The following is a 16,804-nucleotide window of genomic DNA, read 5'->3' on the forward strand; positions in this document are numbered from 1 at the left end:
TCAGGGTCTATGCTTCAGTACAGGTTGAGATTGAATTTGGAGTTAGCTTGAGTGGTGGGAACTGGCAGGAAAACATTAAGTACTTGCAGTGATTACATTGCAGGATTATTTTTGAAGCTTCTTTAAAAAATCGTTTAAGAATTTTCTTGTACTTGAGTTGTATATATTTGCTTTAGTATGTTTGATAACTTTGGTGAATACTTTGCTGGCCTGTATTTGTAGAAGCTGTTTTGTTGCATGAGATGTCTACTGCTATTGACTACAGTATTTTTGCTTTATCACATGTACGTGTTCCTAAAACAAACAGGCAATTTTAAACAAGTCAGCTTCCTTTGTTCTCCAAGTGCCTGACTATAACTTGAGAGGGTGGAGGAGAAGTGGGCAAATTTTAGAATGCATGAAAAAACAACTTCCCTCTTTCTTTCCACCCACTGCTTCCTCCAGCTCTGCATACCTCCTTGCACTTGTGTGCTCTGTGTCTGAACTCATCTCAGTGAGATTCAGCAAGCTGTGGAAGTGTCCCTCTCCGGGGTCTTGAACCTCCCATGATTCTTTCCCACTGGCTCATTCTTGCAGTGTCTTTGTCCCTGGGGGGGTTGCATTAGCTTTACATCTTGGCTGCAAAAATTATTTTTCATAGCAACAGGAAATGATATGAGAGATTCCCTTTGGACTGCCTGTATTTTCTGGATTGCAGCAGCTTTGTTTTTGCCAGGTCTCCCTTGTAGCTGCCTATTACAGCCCTGCCACTCCATTCTGTACTTATGCCACCGCTCTGTTGCTGGGTCTGCATTTCTCTAAAGCTTTCTATAACTGAGAAGATGCAGGTCTTCCCTGGGACAAGCACCATCAGGTGTTGTTTCTACAGCTTTTTCCTTGTCCAGGGAACTTGTTTTCATGGAAAATAATTTAGGAGAGGCATTTCCCAAATACAGCATGCATTTTTCAAGAAGTGGGGAGCAGAGAGGATGGAGAAACTAAATGTTAGGACCACAGTGACTTCTAAGTGGCAGAAGCCAAACGTGCTACTAGAGAAGTTTGAAGTTGATTTTTATGGGTACAAATAATAGTTTTCAAACCTGTGGGGAGAAAGCAATTTGGGGAGAAATGGGGAGCACCCATTCCTAAGGATGATGGATTGCTTTATCATTCAAATGCAAACTGTTGCACTTGCGTGTAAGACTGTAATGACAAACTTAGGTTTTGCTGAGAGAGCTTTTGTAGTGTTTGCAATTTGGAGTTAAGGTCAAAATATCTGGAACAGCTGCAAGTGTTTTTCCTCCTGGGCTTTAGATAGGAAACTGTGTTTTCTTTCCCCAGGTTCTATGCTTTGTACCTAAGTGAAGCATGATATAAATGTGTGTTTACAGGGAGCTCCAATGCTCAGCCTGTAGAGCTGGCAGCTCCAGGTTTGTGCTTTGTTGGTGCTCCCTGGTCTGGCTGAAAGCTGCAGCAGAAGGGAAGGGTCTCCATTCCCACCACCACGTGTTCCTGCCCTTTCTCTTGCTTTGGCTCAGCAGGTTGTGTGACTGCTGGGCTCAGGGCTCTGGAAGGGCTTGAGAGTCCTGTGACACCTTGATTATTTATTTTGGTATGGATTTTTTTCTCCTGATCACAGCTGATATGAGTCATTGCATGGGTGTGTGGTTGCTAGAAAGTAGAAACACATGTGGGGAGTTGGAGCAGCAAAGAGAAATTGCATCTTTCAGCAACAGTCTGGAATTAAGATAAAAGTCTGGGTGCTGTGAATATGCATCCAGAGCTAAGGAAGATTTTAGTTCTGTCCCCATCTTCTTGTGGCTTTCTTGTTTTGTGTGACTCAAGTGAAGGTACGTGATTGCTGCATTAAGCTTTGTGGCTGCATAGTGTGGAATCTTTGATACCTGGTAAAAGGTGGCAATTTCATTTTGTATTGTGTTTTACCAGGTTTATTTTATTTTAATATGATATGTAAATGCCAGTCCAATTTTTTTTAGATCCAGAAATTCTTTGTATCTCAAAGATTTTATGTTTGGAATTTCTTCCTTATCCTTCATCTTTAGTAATGACTGTAGCCTGTGAGAGCATCAGGTCTAGAAGAACCCAGAGAGAAAAGTCACTTTTTCATAGGGTTATGTGTAACGTGTGGACTGAAGGCAGTGGGTTTCACGTAATTATCATAGCTAGGGTTGAGGCCACTGTTTGTTGTTGAGGTTGCCTTACTTCTGCAACTAGAACACCCTGGCATTTAAAACTATTAAAAGCTTTTCCAGATTTCACCCATTTGAGAACAAGTGTCCTATTCATGAAAGCCTGTTTCAGACTAGTTGCTTAAAATTATTTTTAAGCTTCGCCCAGAACAGTTCAGCTGCTTCAGGAGATAAGGTTATGGGAAATTATGTTTTAAAACATATAAAAGCTACTTTGGGGGACCTTTTATTTGAATTCCACAATTAATTTTAAAATTTGAAATCTGATGTGATTCCCATCTCAATCTACCCATTTCTGACCAAGCTCTAAACCATTAAAACTCTTTAACATGCTCAGTGAAGACTTGTAATAATGTAGCAGGTAAAAATTTTAAGGGCTCTACTTTCTCTCAGCTTGAATTCTCTAGTGTTGACCAAATCATGCTTGCATCATCCCCTTATGTAAAAAAAACCTCATTGTTTGACATTGCTTTAATAACTTGAGCTCAGTGCTTGACCTCAGCACATGTCCAGGAGGAAACACCAGTTTATTTGTGGGGTGTACAAGTAAACTTGGGTTAGACACTGGAAGACCTGACAAGAGGAGCAGGGTTATGTATCTTTGGAGCAGAGACATCAGCGACTAGCTACAATGCAGTAGGAGAAGGGACACAAGACCTGCGGAGCAGTTGAAGAATGCCCTGGGCAAGATGGACATGATGCCAGTGAGAACACATAGCACATATCTGTAGGGAATGATGTGTGTGCATAGGAGGAGAAGGATAGGAACTCAGTGAACTATTTTGGCTGGTAAAACTGGAGCATTAAGGACTGAAAATTAAGGATGCTCACGGGATTGGGAAACAGGATAGGGTCAAGCTCACACTTGGGCAGTGAGGGAAAGAGTATATGTAACAAAAGCAAGCTCTCTCCTAAATGATCCCTCTGGTTTTCTGTCTTCTGCTGTTCTTAAACTATTGTGAAATGCTGTTAAAATGTCCCATTGTCTCTTAAATCAGATCTACTGTACAGGGTAATTGCCAGCTTTGTCCATTATCTCACCTGGCAGAGATTTATACATGGATATCAAAGCCCCCTGAGTGACTTACATTGGAAAGCATTTGCTTGTCAAAACATCTATAAAGTTACAAGGTTTAAATGCATCACTTGCACATTTCTAGCTTAGGTACTCCCAGCCTGTATCCTCAGGCACTGTTCCTTGTTCATTTGTTCTTTAGGGAGCCTTATGGGACCTCTGTTCTGTACTCAGCTGTACATAATGGGACATTTGGTACCCAGCTCTCCATAATGTGCTTCCCTTTCTCTTGGGATCTGACTTGAGGCTCAGATGGCTGATGTGCTGAACAGCTCGTGGCTTAACTAAAATCTCTGGGAGCTGTCCTTGTATTTTCTGTGAAGAATCACATGTAAGTTTATACTACAGGAAATACCAAGTTCAGCCTGTCTCAAGGAGGGTACCTCAAAAATCAGTAATGTGCAGCAAGAGACTTTAAGGTAAAGCATTACTGCTGTCTGCAAAATGGGAACAGTTATGCTCAGAAATGTGCTAAAACCTTTTATGCCTGGAAAGTTCAAATGCTACAGCGATTGTCTTCAAGCCTTAAGTGTCCTAAGGCATTGTTTTGAATCTTGTTTTGGAATAGAAGACATGGGGTAAAAAATGACTAGTGGAGAGACCCAAATGGATGATGTACTTTGGGCCACCTGGAAGTTAGGGTCCTCAATGGAGACAGATTGTTATTGGTGGGGGATTAAATTCTTCTGCACACATATAAAGGAATCTGTTGCAGGTCTAGGGCCAGGATTGAGCAGTTGTCAGCTGGGTTTGAATTTTCTAATTCTTGTTCTCTCTGGCCTAGTTTTTAACTGACCTCACGATACTAATCCAGCTGATTATCAGGAGATATATATATATATATATATATATATATATATATATATAAAAAAAAATATGCACCTAACCACAAATGACAGTGTGTCTTCACCTTAATATTAATAAAATTTGACAAAACTGCACTAAGGACAAAATTGTTTTTATTTCTAAACCAATTTCTTACAGCTTTACAAAGCTAATAGCCTTCATCAAAACTTTATCAGAAAGTTGAATCTTTCAAGATTTGTCAGTATCAGACCATAAAGCAAAATACAGAGGAAACATAAAGCATCTTTGTCTTGTTCTTAGCTTCTTAGTACCAAAGTTGGATAAACAGGACACTAACATCTTCTTCCTCTATGCTATCCTACTATGTAATAAAAAATTCATTAAAATTATTGAGAAGGATAAAGAGCATCCTTATCTTCAGGTAGCTATCCTGCTGTCAGCCTAAAAATAAGATGAATTTGATTTGAGGATTTTGTTTGTTTGTTTCTTGGGTTTTTTTTTTAATGTTGTTTTTTTGTTTGGGTTTTGTTTTGTTTTGTTTTGTTTTTTCTTTGTCCATTTCCTTTTTTCATTCCTTTCTAACATGAATTATTTTGGATATGGAAGTGGTCTGTATTACCCAGTCACAGCTGCTTCCAATGACAGATTTAGACAGTATGTATGAGTGCATGGTCCTTTGCACTTGAGGAAATCCTGTCCATTTTACATTTCATGGCAGGTTTTTTTGTTTTATTGTTTGTTCGGTGCTTCTTTTTTTTTTTTTTATTAAGTGGGAAAAATCAGACAGTGCAACCTGAGGACTCTTGTGACTCACAATTCTGTGACATGGATCCCTACCCCACAAAGCACAGCCAGTCTACCAGTGCTCCACTCTACTTCCCTGTGAAAGTAATTTAAAGCAACAACTCTTAAATAGAAATGAAATCCTAACAATGTATTCAGGAAAAACACTTCAGAGCTCTTTAATCACCACAGTCTTGGGGTTTTTTTAGCCCCTTGCTATTGAGATACCTGAATGCAGATCTGCAAAAGCTGTTTCGTGTCACAGAGTCTTATCTGTGTGTATCTGAAGTATCTGATTTATAGCTCCAATTTGTGGTTTGCTGAAGTAAACATAAATTTCTGAAGTTCAGTAGTTTGACACGCACCTTTCTGGTTTTTTATATTTTAAATGGCTTTTTAAAATGTGTTCTGTTTCCAGAGAAAGAGCAGAAGGAGGAAGAGTGATTGTAGAAGTTGATGACAAAGTGGCGAAAGTAAGAAATATAAAGGTATGCTTTTTGTTCTCTCCTCTTTCCCATATAAGAATCCTGACATCCTGATAATTTTCTCTGTTTGCTTGGCTGTTGGATCATTCTAATAGAAATATTAAGGGAGAAGTTTAAATTGGCACAGCCCTAGAACTATTGCAGCAGAAGTGTGGGGAGGGGTTATTTTGGTTTGGGGTTAGTTTGTGTGTCTTGGGCGAGGGGTAGGAATTGAGAAGGGACATAACAGGTAGTTGCCTTGGCTGTATGTTATGGTTATCAAAGCTTCTGCAATCCCTGGTGCATGCCATTATTCAAAGCTGTTGGTAAATTGTTTAGGATTTTTGCATATCTTGCTGTTACTAACATCTGGATCATTTTTTTCCCCCCTGTATCTTTTGTCCTTTTGTATTTCCTCTCAGAGTGCAATTGATTTGCAGGAAATAGAGCAAATTGTGTAAAGCTAAACTTCAGGCCTTGGTAAAAGACCAAGAGCTATGAGAATAAACTGAGTATAGCCATAATCTTCTTTGAGAGCTCTGGAGCCTGCATGCTTTTTTTCTGCTTAAGTTAGTGTGAATGTTGAGGTTATAACAAAGTTACCAATCAGATCAAAATTACATGTATATGGTGTTTTGTAGCATGTTTTGACTCATTACTCTCCTCCTCTGAGTGTTCATAAGCTTATCTGTTTTATTACAGATCACTGGGGCAAGATTATATGGAAATACTTATACAATTCCTTTAATTTCAGTGATTGTTGATCCTTGTGCTAGAAAGGCTTCACTGTCATTGTTAGTAGCCCATAAAGGTTGAGTTTGCACTGTGCAGTCCCACTGACAGAAGCATTAGCTTGCTAACACAACAAAGCAAAGGGAAACTGGGGAAAAGACCTGCATATTCAATTATGCAGTGAGAAAATTCTTTTCTTCTTATCAATTGGGGCCTCATTTCTGTGATGTGGTTCTCTGTGAAGCAGAAGAATTTCAGAGAAATATCAAAAGGTTTATAAAGCTTTCCAGCCAATACATAGAATTTATGAAGATTAGCTGAATTGTGTCTATTTTATGTGTCTTGGAGAACCTTGGCTGAAGTAAATGAGCCCTTCAGTAAAAATACTCTAGCAGGTTTGTCATGGATGTCTCCATCTCACTCTAACAGCAAGAAGAAAATTGAATAAAGAGGTTTAACTCTTTTCCCTTTCCACAAGATGGATCCTAGATAAACTTCCCATTAACTTGGAAAATGCTTTTTTTTGTGTGTCAGCTTCAGAATGACTTGATTTTTCTTTTTCCTGTTATTGTCAGGTTGACAGTAGGCTTGATAGCAGCTGGGACACAAGAGAAAAAACTGTGGCCTTCAGCTTTGACTACTGCTACTGGTCAGTCGATCCTGAAGATCCAAAGTATGCATCTCAGGAAATGGTGAGTGATGCTGCATGTTCACCTTCCCATCCCATTTTGTCCTTCATAACCGCATCTCCAGGAAGATATTGAGATGTAGAATGCATGAGATCTCCTTTTCTATTCTGCCCCAATCTTTTTCTTATTTTGTTTGCAATACCACAGTACTCAGTCCTTTTTTCTGAAGCAGGTGTAGTAGTTTGTCAACCAAGGCACACTTCCCTTCGTTATGTTAAATTTGGTAGTGATCATTAATGGTGATGACTTGAGAGCTCTAGCTTAGAAACGAGAACTTTTTTCAGGATCAGGTATGAGGATCTAGAAGGGAGAAAGCTCTGAAAGAAAGAAAGAGTGTTGAGGTGATTCTTCTGAGAGGATCAACAGTGAAGTAATCACATCTTTAATGGTAGAAAATTTTATTTATACTGTATTTTTCAGAGATCTTTTCCTTAATAAAGCATCAGAAATCTCATGTAACTAATGGAGACTCCCCCTGTCTTCAGATCCAAGCTCTGGTTGATTAAAAAAGATTGAAGGATTTGGCATTAAAATACGATGTTATAACGACTCTGTTAATAAACAAGGAATTATTAAATCTACAAATTAATACAATGCATAGCAAAGCTATCAAAATATTTCATTATATAAGCATAGATATTTTGCCATTAAAATCAGGTTTTGCTGCTGTTTTGTCTTCAGAATTATACAAATTTCATTTCTGTCTGTTGTCAGTACAACTGTTCCTGAAATTTTGACCTCTATAATTGTGGTGTTTTTCACAGAAATTCTTATTTAAGACTGAGTTAGTCCTGTAAAATTTGTATTTCTGGTAGTGATGAGCACACACTACTTTTGTGAGTCAGTGTTTGAAAAGCTGTCACATTTGGTGGTTACCATAACTGTAGGTGAAATTCTTGACTTTGCTTTATTTCCTTCCTGGTTACAGTAGTGTGGAAGATGCTTGGTGAACTTGGGAAGTGTATTTTGTGTTTAAAAAAGTAAATTTTCTTACTTGTAGTACTTGAAGTACTTGGCACTAGATAAATTTCTGTTTTAGGGAGTAAAAAAACAAATCTTTAAATGTTGATCTGTTTGGGCTCCCCCCAGCCCCACTTCCATTTTCTTGTTTGTTTTGATTTTGTGTTTGTTGTGAGTTTGTCACATAATACAAGTAGAAGCTCCCATCTTTAAATGGTTGACAATATAGTTGGCTTTGTAGCTGGAATGGTTTAGCAGATGAAATGCTGATAAATTCAGCCTGCCAAGTCAGTTTTAGCTCTACTCTGTGAGAGAAATTATCAGAACTGCCAAATGGAAACTACAAATATTGGCTACAAATGTAAATTTTTGTTCTTGTTGTTATTAAATATAAGTGTAACTGAAAAAGAACGTAAGATGCAATATAAACACTGCAGCGTCCTTGCTGGGGTTGAGTAGCTATTTCAGATGCTGGAGAGAACTTTGTGTTATCATGCAATACAGTTTTATCTGATAAAAACAGTGAGGGTGAAACATGAATTCCTGGGCCATAGAGAATTGAGAAATGGGCTGTAGTTCCTTTATGTGTTCCTGATGCTGACTGAAAGGACATCCACGGGTGCTCTGTGTAGCTGCTGGGTTACTGAGCCTTAGGCAGATGTCTTATGTGAGATAAGAAAAGTCAAAAGACAGACCAGTGTTTTGAAAGGCCTGGAGTCGTGAGGGAATTTCTTTGGGCTTTTTGCCTGTCTTTGTGACTGTAGAACCAGTAAAATGTACTTCAAATATCCTTGAGAAGAGGTTGTTGGAATACAGCAATTTTACCATACTTCTGGGCATTTTTCTGCCCTCTTATACTGCATGAACGAATTTATTGTACTAATGCCATGTTTGGAATCGTTGTTTCAGTGCTTAGCTGACAGCAATGATGTTATCAGCAGCCAAAGGAGGTCCAGTGCCACTGTCATCCTGTAAAAGCTTTTTTTCATGAGCTGACCTTGGAGTACTTTTCCCTTGAAGATGTCCTGCCAACTGTTATCATATGTGGTTGGTGTATTGATTGAGGAAGAAAAGTAGATAAAAGTGTCAGTCCCGAGATTGATTTTTGTAGAATGCTGTCCTTTTACTAAACGATTTTTATTTTTTTTCCCTGTAGATGGATGTATAAAAGTCAAGTCCTAACAGCTTCTTCAGTTATGGACTCTCTGAGAGTGTAACAATAGTGGGAGGGCCACAAATCCCAGTGCTTAAGTAGCATTTTAAAGATACAACTCTGCTCCTTTGAAAACTTCTTACACTTTCTTCCAGATGTTAACACGGTACACTTCAGGTTCCTGTCTCTTACATTTCAGAGACATGTACACACAATACATTTTATTCCCTGTATATTTTGATCAAATACTTCACAGGCACTTGTAAGAGGCTTAAGCTGCACATGTGTGCTTTGAAATGTTTGGAAAATGAGTTTGGATTCATTGTTCTGTTTTTTATGAAGACTGTTCTTTCTCTGCCACCTGTATTTTATTTGTATTTTCCAAAAAGGGACTACATGTTGCCCACCTTGTATGTTTTTCCTAATACATTCACATTAGTATTTTTTTTTTTTAAAAAAAAAAGTAGGAGAAGTATTTTTTCACTTTAATTTGGGAAAAGCAGACCTTGAAATACAGTAAATTGAGGAGGAACTGGAATAATGTAGTAAAAATTAATAATGTTCATGTGAAAGATTATATGCCTTTGCTTTCATTTTTTTAATAGCGCTGAAACCAGAAGTGCTTTTCTCTTCAAAAAGCTGGACCAAAAAGTCAAAAATTAATACTATTTTTTAAAAAGTCAAAAATATAGATTATTTTTAAGAACTGTTATTGTATGCATATTTTTTAGGGCTGAATTTAAGAAGTAATTCTTATGTCATTATATCTATATCTATATATACAAGTTTCCTTGACAGGAATTACAGAAATAATGTAAGCCACCTTCTGTCTCTGAAAAGAGGAAAGTTTGCTAAACTAAAAACAAAGCTGATTTTGACTACTGGAAGAAGGACCCATTACTGCTGGTGTCTGGGAAACAGGCTGCAATGTAACCTGTTGGATAGTGGCTGGTTTTGGAAGATGGCTTCAGGAATCCATGGATAGTCTGCTTTTAGTTATGATTATTCTCTCATTTGAAACATTTAAGGAAATAGATATGAGCCAGAGTTCTGGTTTCTTTATTTCTCTCCTGTGGTGAAATATGAAGTTATATGAAGTATACAGTTTTTCTAACAATAATTCAGTCATTTATAATTTTCATTTAGATTTCCAGTGTAAGTGGTTTTAAGTCTTATCTTTCCTTTAGAAGTTGCATAAATTATTCACAAAATATAAGGTTTTTGAAATAGGTCAGCTATACAAGCATTAATTCATTTTCCAAATAAGCTGAATTTTACAATGTGACTTGTGGTTTTTAGGTAGCCACTTTGGAGACCCTTGGTTTTTGTTTGGGATTTATTGCTTTTGTTTTCTCACTGAGAAATTGAATACTTTGTGTTGATACTGAGCTGAAGTTTTCATCCTCTTTCACAGATGAGCAATTCTACCTCTTGTTTTAAAGACAATTTTTTTTCTAACGGGATTTGTTGGTGTATAAGCAGAGTAGAGAAATCAAGAAACACCATAAGGGAAGTCTTATTGGCTAAATCTACCAGACCTATCAGCCACCAAAGGAAGAGGGAAAGGAAACAGATCTGCCAAATCCTTCTAAATAGGGAGAGATGAACCAGGCACCAGGGTTACAGGCCAGAGAGAAAGATAGAAAGAAAGATCAAAAACTTGTGTGGGACCAGAGGAAGAACAGGTCACAAATAAATATGGATTAAGGACAGGGACAGAACATTTGATGTGCAAAGTATGAAGTGAGAAACAAATTGAAATTCTAAAATATTATAGGTATTTAAGAGAAAAAGGTAAATGGTTTTCTGATCTTAACTGTGCAGTTTGTTACATGCATTTTCCATGGCTGTAAAAGAGTGAATGGTTTTCCAAAACATCACTGTCAAGATGCAGTGATACTCTTCAAAAAACCAGCCCTCTGTCCCCAGAAATAAAAAATTCAAAAGAGAAAATAAAACAAACAACCCCCAACAAAACAAACAAGCAAAAACAACAACAAAAAAACCACAAAAATGTGTAATACTTGAGGTGATGTGTCTTTTCCTGCCATTTTTGAGTCAAAGTGTAGATTTCCTCTGTCACAAGTTGATGCAGAATTAGTTCAGTCTCACAGAGGGATAATGCTGATTGTCTGCACCTGGGCTTTACCACTTGCAAACAATAAAGTAATTTTATTGTATCTCCCTGTATTCTTCTACTAAGGTTTTTTTGGGAAGTGATTTTGATTTGGCAAAAAATCTTCTTTACTATAGGGGGCATTTTGTGTGATTGTTTCCTTCCCATTCCTTTCCTCCCTAGATGTCTTCAGGAACCTGTGTGTAGTTCAGGATTGTTTTCCAAAGACAATGCTGGAAATGCATCACTCTTTGGTCATTATATAATTATGGGACTCTCCTGTCCTAGAGATTCATTATGTCTTTTCCTTTTGCAGTAAAAATCCTGTGTGATAATGTTATTTTAGTGATATTTAGGGTTATAACTTTCATTTTCACAGGTAGACTCATGTTTGCTGATTCTGCTGGTTGAATGTGATATGTTAGTATGTAAGTGCTGTGGGACATTTATAGTTGTCTCAGAAACAAACATCTACATTTAAACTTACTCAAACTTTTGTCTGGCATAGAAAAGCGTGTTTCAATCTTTTGAGCTTCCCTTGTAAAACCTAAAATAGCTCTTAGTGAATGTTTCCCCAAATCTGTTTTAGCTCCACTAGACTGAGGAGAGCGTTTAAAAATGTTGCTAAACTTACATAACTGCTCATTTAAATCCTACTGGTGAAAAAACATGTTTCAGCTTGGAAAAAAAATATGTTTCAGCAAGCACAGTTAAGCAAAATCATAAGGGTATTTTGCAGAAGAGTAAGAAACACAGGAACACAAGCAAGCATCAAATACTTCTGTAGCTTCAGTCCTCAGCTTCCCTCCAGCCATACTTCCCATCCGGGTATTGTGCACGTTCAGTGCTGTGGTGGGCAGGCTGACCCAGGAATCTGCTCCTTTAGATAACAGCACTCTGTTCCATGACTAACAGGCTTTGAATGGTGGGTAAAATGAAATCCAGAGAAGTGTTTGGCTTCCCAACCAGCACTGATTCCAGTGGGATCCAGAACTCCGACTGGGTTTTCTTGGAACGCTTTCTGTAGCTTAGTCTTTTGTACTTAGTGCAATAGTTTCATGGAGATGATAGTGTTTATAAGGGAAATAGTAATTTAGACTTCAGATTTTCCTTCCTCAGAAAATCCCTAAAGAATTAAATAAATTATATTCATATTGGTCAAAGAATTTTACACTTCTGGGCTGTTTGACCCGGTAAGTGTGTGATTTTGGTTTGACACAGTATATTGGGCATATACTGATGTGAATATTCCTTCAGTGGCTCTCTGAATATTATAATTTTCATTAATACTGTGAATCTTAATGGATAAATGAATGAAATAAAGATATATCCATAAAAGCCCTGGACCAAAAAGGCTATAAATAAACAAAAAAGATAACTGAAGTAAATCTAAGAAATGTAAGAGTGCACAGTGGTTAAATAACTGAGTGATTACATACTCTTGCATATTTTTCCCTAAAGGAATACGTTCTTTTATGAAGACAAGTGTCTATCTATCAAAGAAAAAATAAAATTGCAAGACTCTTGTATATTTTTCCCTGTATGTGGAGGTTGCACTGTGATGTGTCACATGTGAAGAGTATCTTAATAAATCGGGATGCTTTTACAGAAAGAAAGCAGTAAGAGTATAAAAACAAATCTTATTGAAAATTTAGTAACTGGTTCTAATTTCTTGACCTTCTCACCCTGTACCTTCCTATTGTTCAGCACTGGTTTATTAATGTAAGTGAAAGAATAACAATGATCCTTTTTTTGGTGCATTTCACTGTGCTTTTGAACCACTGAGGGTTTTACTGAAAGATTGTTCAAAAGCAAGTTTTTTTGAAAAGCATGTTCATATAAAGGTTGTTTATTTCTAAGCTTTTTATAGCAAGTAACACAGGTTCTCTTTGCCTGTCTGTCCACTCTACATGTGTAGCTAGGAAGAGCTCCTTCCTCTTCAAGTGTGTCATCCAATTATTTCTCTCTGTTTATAAATATATTCATTGGAAAAATTATTCCTTGCTCTGGAGGCAGAAATGGGGATTACTGATGGCTCATGTGGTAGAATACATATAAGCCCTGTAAAGAGTTTTTTTCATTTCTTCTTCTAAGTGCTTTCCATCATGTCTGGTTTTGCAGCATAATTGGACTTTATACTATTTCCATGTAAGAAAAGTAGCTGGGGGAAGGAGTAGACAGGCTTTTATTTAGTTGCTTATCAGAGTGTAACTGAAGAGCGAATAAAGAAGCAGATGTTTAGGATGCAAGGTTTCCAATATGGCACTAGGTTTTGATTTTTTTTTTCCAAGGGTTTTGTTTATTTGTTTTACATGTTAACTGCAAAAGCTTAGAAAAGTTACACAATTGTATTGTTTGGAAGGAAAATATTGCAACATACTTTCCAACTCTTCATCAAACTAAGTCACTTTATTCCTTTTTTTTTTTTAAAGTGCAAAGTAATGTGTTGACAAATTTCACCTGAGACTGTTCCTCTCTAAGCTGAGTTTGTGACATTTCCATGCCTCTGCATTCCTTGCAAGATTCAAGTTTTAAATTGTCTTGTAAATTATCAGGACAAAATCAAAATCTGTTATCTGTCCTATGAGCCTAATTATAAAAAAAAATATAACACAATGAACTTTAAATATCTTGAAAAATTCTTTAGCTTTTTCTCTCTCTCTCTCTGTCCTCTCCCCCTCCTTGTCTTGTAAAAGGAGGGAGAAAGAGAAGGCAGCAGCAGCTGTGGGTGTAAATGGCATTTTCACACGAAATATTTGAAAAGCAGTAAGCATTCCTTCTGCAAGAAATTTTTTTCTCCAATCCAAAGTAAGACAGAAGTGAAAAGGGGAGTGTGCTATAAGAAAAAGGCTTTTTGTGCAATAATTGGATCAGTATATAGTGGATTATGATGGAGGCAGGGAAGCCACCATGAGTGCATGTTATAGATCTTCTGCCAGCAGCACAGCTGCTGCGTTCAGTTTGTGATCAAATAAGGTCATTCTTTCTGACTATACCAAGACTTCTTTGCTGAAAACTTCTCTGGGAACTATTGTGAATAACTGCAAACTTCAAAGCGTGCTTTGTTGGAAGACAAAAAGAATCATGTTGAGTTTCAATTTATTGAGACATTGAATTAATTGATAGGAATAGTTGTATACATTCATAGGCAACTATGGTCTAATGTAGACACATTTCAAGTATGAGGCGTAAACAGGAGTGCACAAGAAAGGATTAAGCTGAGAAAAAGCAGTAAACTGTTTAACAAACAGTGAAATGAGACATTTTCTGTCTGTTCAGGCTGCTCGTGCTCACTGATTGTTTCCCTGCTAGGCACTGACCATTGCATACTCGGATATACAGAGCACATTCTTTACAACAGGCACTCAGTATAACTCACTAAATAATATTGAAAAGACCTATAAATGCCTTCAGCAACTTAAAAGAAAAAAAAAAGAATCAAAGTCTTTGGGTTGTCAGGTGTTGTGCATGTTTGCAGTGAACCTGCACATTCTCAGTCTGAGTTACTTCTACAAACCTTGTAATTCTTGCATGTCTTACAAGTAAAACCATGAACTTGTATAATGATCTGCAAACATTCTGAAGTCACCTGCAAAATATGCTTATTTGGATGGATAATTTTTTTTCTGTTTAAATTGACCCTGGTGAAGATGTGAGATAGAGATGTTTTTAAGAAAAAAATCTTTTCTATAGATAAGCTGTATGTAGATATTGATCTTCCTTACTTGCAGATGGACATTCACAGTTTAAATTCCTCTATGTAATCACAGCACAGTTTTTTCTCCATGTTCTTAAAATGGTGGCATTTTTTTTTTCCTTCTTTTAATCTAATATAAGGACTATTCCATACTCCTTCTGTTTTGCAAACAGGTTCCCATGTTAATCTGTAAGAATTTTCACAACATGGCAGCTCACAGAAGGAAAGGTCGTATTCATGGTACTTCCAAGGCTGCAGATGGATCCAAGATTAGTCTTTAACTTGGAGTGTTTTTTCTCCAATCTTATCAATGCTATGTGAATAGCTTTAGTTAGACTTATCTTTTGGGAGCTGAAATTACTGAAAAATTAGTCTGAACTTCAGCTAAGTCTCCGAGATCATGTATGTCTGTGAGTTCCATAGTCACTGGATGGAAGGATGTTTATAGGCTTTCGCTGGGAGATTGAAACCAGGTTTGGAGATTTTATTCTCTGGGTGTGCAGTTTTATTTTCCTTTAGCAGGCAGCTTCCTTCTGAAAGATTTTGTTGGGCAGGACTGTGCTAGCATTGAATAGTGAGGTATGTTTATTGCAACAGCTGTGATCGAGTTCCACACAGCCAGATTGTTTATCTCTGAAAATGAGCCATGTTCCTGACATGTTGGAGGCATGAGGCTGGACTTGCACACATAAGTAGCTGAAGTCTGATAAACCTAAACAATATGCATGTGTCCAGTTTCACTGTTCATTAAAGTGTTTGGTATGATCAGGAGTTGTTCTTTTATATTATAGCAAAAAGCAACCCTTCTCTTTTTTGTGAATTTGTGCTCACTTTATTTATCTCCAATAGTAGCTGACTTTTATATTTTTCTGTTAACTAAGATGATATGCCTCAGGGAGATATGTGTGTATGACCTTCAACACTAACTGAATGAATCATCATTTTGGCTGTATCTGAGCACCTGCATGTTGACTCCCTATTCAGCTTTGTTTTTAATCAACAAGAAAGCCTGCCCTTGAGACCTTGCATTGAAAAGCAAAATTAACGTCTCCATTCAGTTGTGGCTTTTCTGACAAAGCAGGTTCTGATGGCAGTTCCTTTACATTGTGTAAGACAGAGTGGAGATGAATAAAATTAATTCACTCTGGAAATGCTTGCAAGTAGCCTCAGCACATCAAAATTGAAATCCTGAGTATCAGTTTAGGTTTCCTTACCCTCACATTGCACACCAGTATGGAAAAGTTCTCACTCTTTATAATTTCAGTGTTACAATATCAGGACAGTCTCATCTGAAGGAGGGGAGATGATATTCTCTGTTTTAGATTCACAGATGTATTTTGTGGGGTGTCTTATCAAATTACATCGCTGTCACATGAAATAGTTGATTAATAAGTTTTGGAGTGGACCATTTGAATCAGTCTTTGCTGGATAGGTCTTATGCTTGAGATGCTGAATGGCAGCAAATACTTTCCTGAATTGATGGGGAGCTTTTTGTGTGTGCCTGTAAGGACACCAGTTGCTTTCAAATTACACCTAATAATATTAAAACAGATCTCAGTTTCTGCTCTACTGTTATTGCAAGTGTTTTCCATTTTCAGCCATCCCTTTCCTGTACACACATGTGTGCTTCAGAGTGTGTACATGGATTGTATCGATGGTTAGTGCTTTTATGGTATTGTTGGCAGGTTTCCTTACAAAGAGTCAAGTCTCTCTAAAGAGTATGCACCTCATCCCACCCCAAGTGACAGACCTACAAATAAAACATCAAGGTCTGAAAAATTAATCCAATAAAGTGTGAGAATCCAGACCAGTGTTAATTAAAGTGGTCTGGGTTTTTTTATATTTATAGATTTTTAATTTATTAGGATTTCCTAGATAAAGGTGGGTAAGGGAAGCCTTCTCTAGTTAGCACTGGAGAACTGGAGAGAGAAAATGGTAGTGAATTGTTTATTCAATGTAAAGTACCTTCAGGGAAGTTTATATTTGTCTATTTCCTATGTTATATATATACATCTACATCTCTGGATTTTGTTTCATTTCAAATATGACTAAATGGGAGAGCCTAAATTACTGGTGCAGGACTGCTTTACACTTTTTGATTTGGTAGCTCAAATTTTCCAAATCCATAAATGTTCTTCA

At 37.2% G+C, this 16,804-nt stretch overlaps 1 protein-coding gene across 2 annotated transcripts in view; it reads left to right on the forward strand.

The window, feature by feature from the left end:
• Positions 1 to 16,804, forward strand: part of STARD9 (StAR related lipid transfer domain containing 9) — a 99,055-nt gene that overhangs the window by 7,766 nt on the left and 74,485 nt on the right. For both annotated transcript variants that reach the window (XM_086891766.1, XM_086891765.1), the window contains exons 2-3: positions 5,273 to 5,342; positions 6,626 to 6,742. In XM_086891766.1, the coding sequence (XP_086747892.1) occupies positions 5,273 to 5,342; positions 6,626 to 6,742 (187 nt within the window). The remainder of the gene's footprint in view (positions 1 to 5,272; positions 5,343 to 6,625; positions 6,743 to 16,804) is intronic.

This window comes from Cyanistes caeruleus, chromosome 6 (assembly GCF_971803275.1).
Source record: "Cyanistes caeruleus chromosome 6, bCyaCae1.hap1.1, whole genome shotgun sequence".
Classification (NCBI taxonomy): domain Eukaryota; kingdom Metazoa; phylum Chordata; class Aves; order Passeriformes; family Paridae; genus Cyanistes; species Cyanistes caeruleus.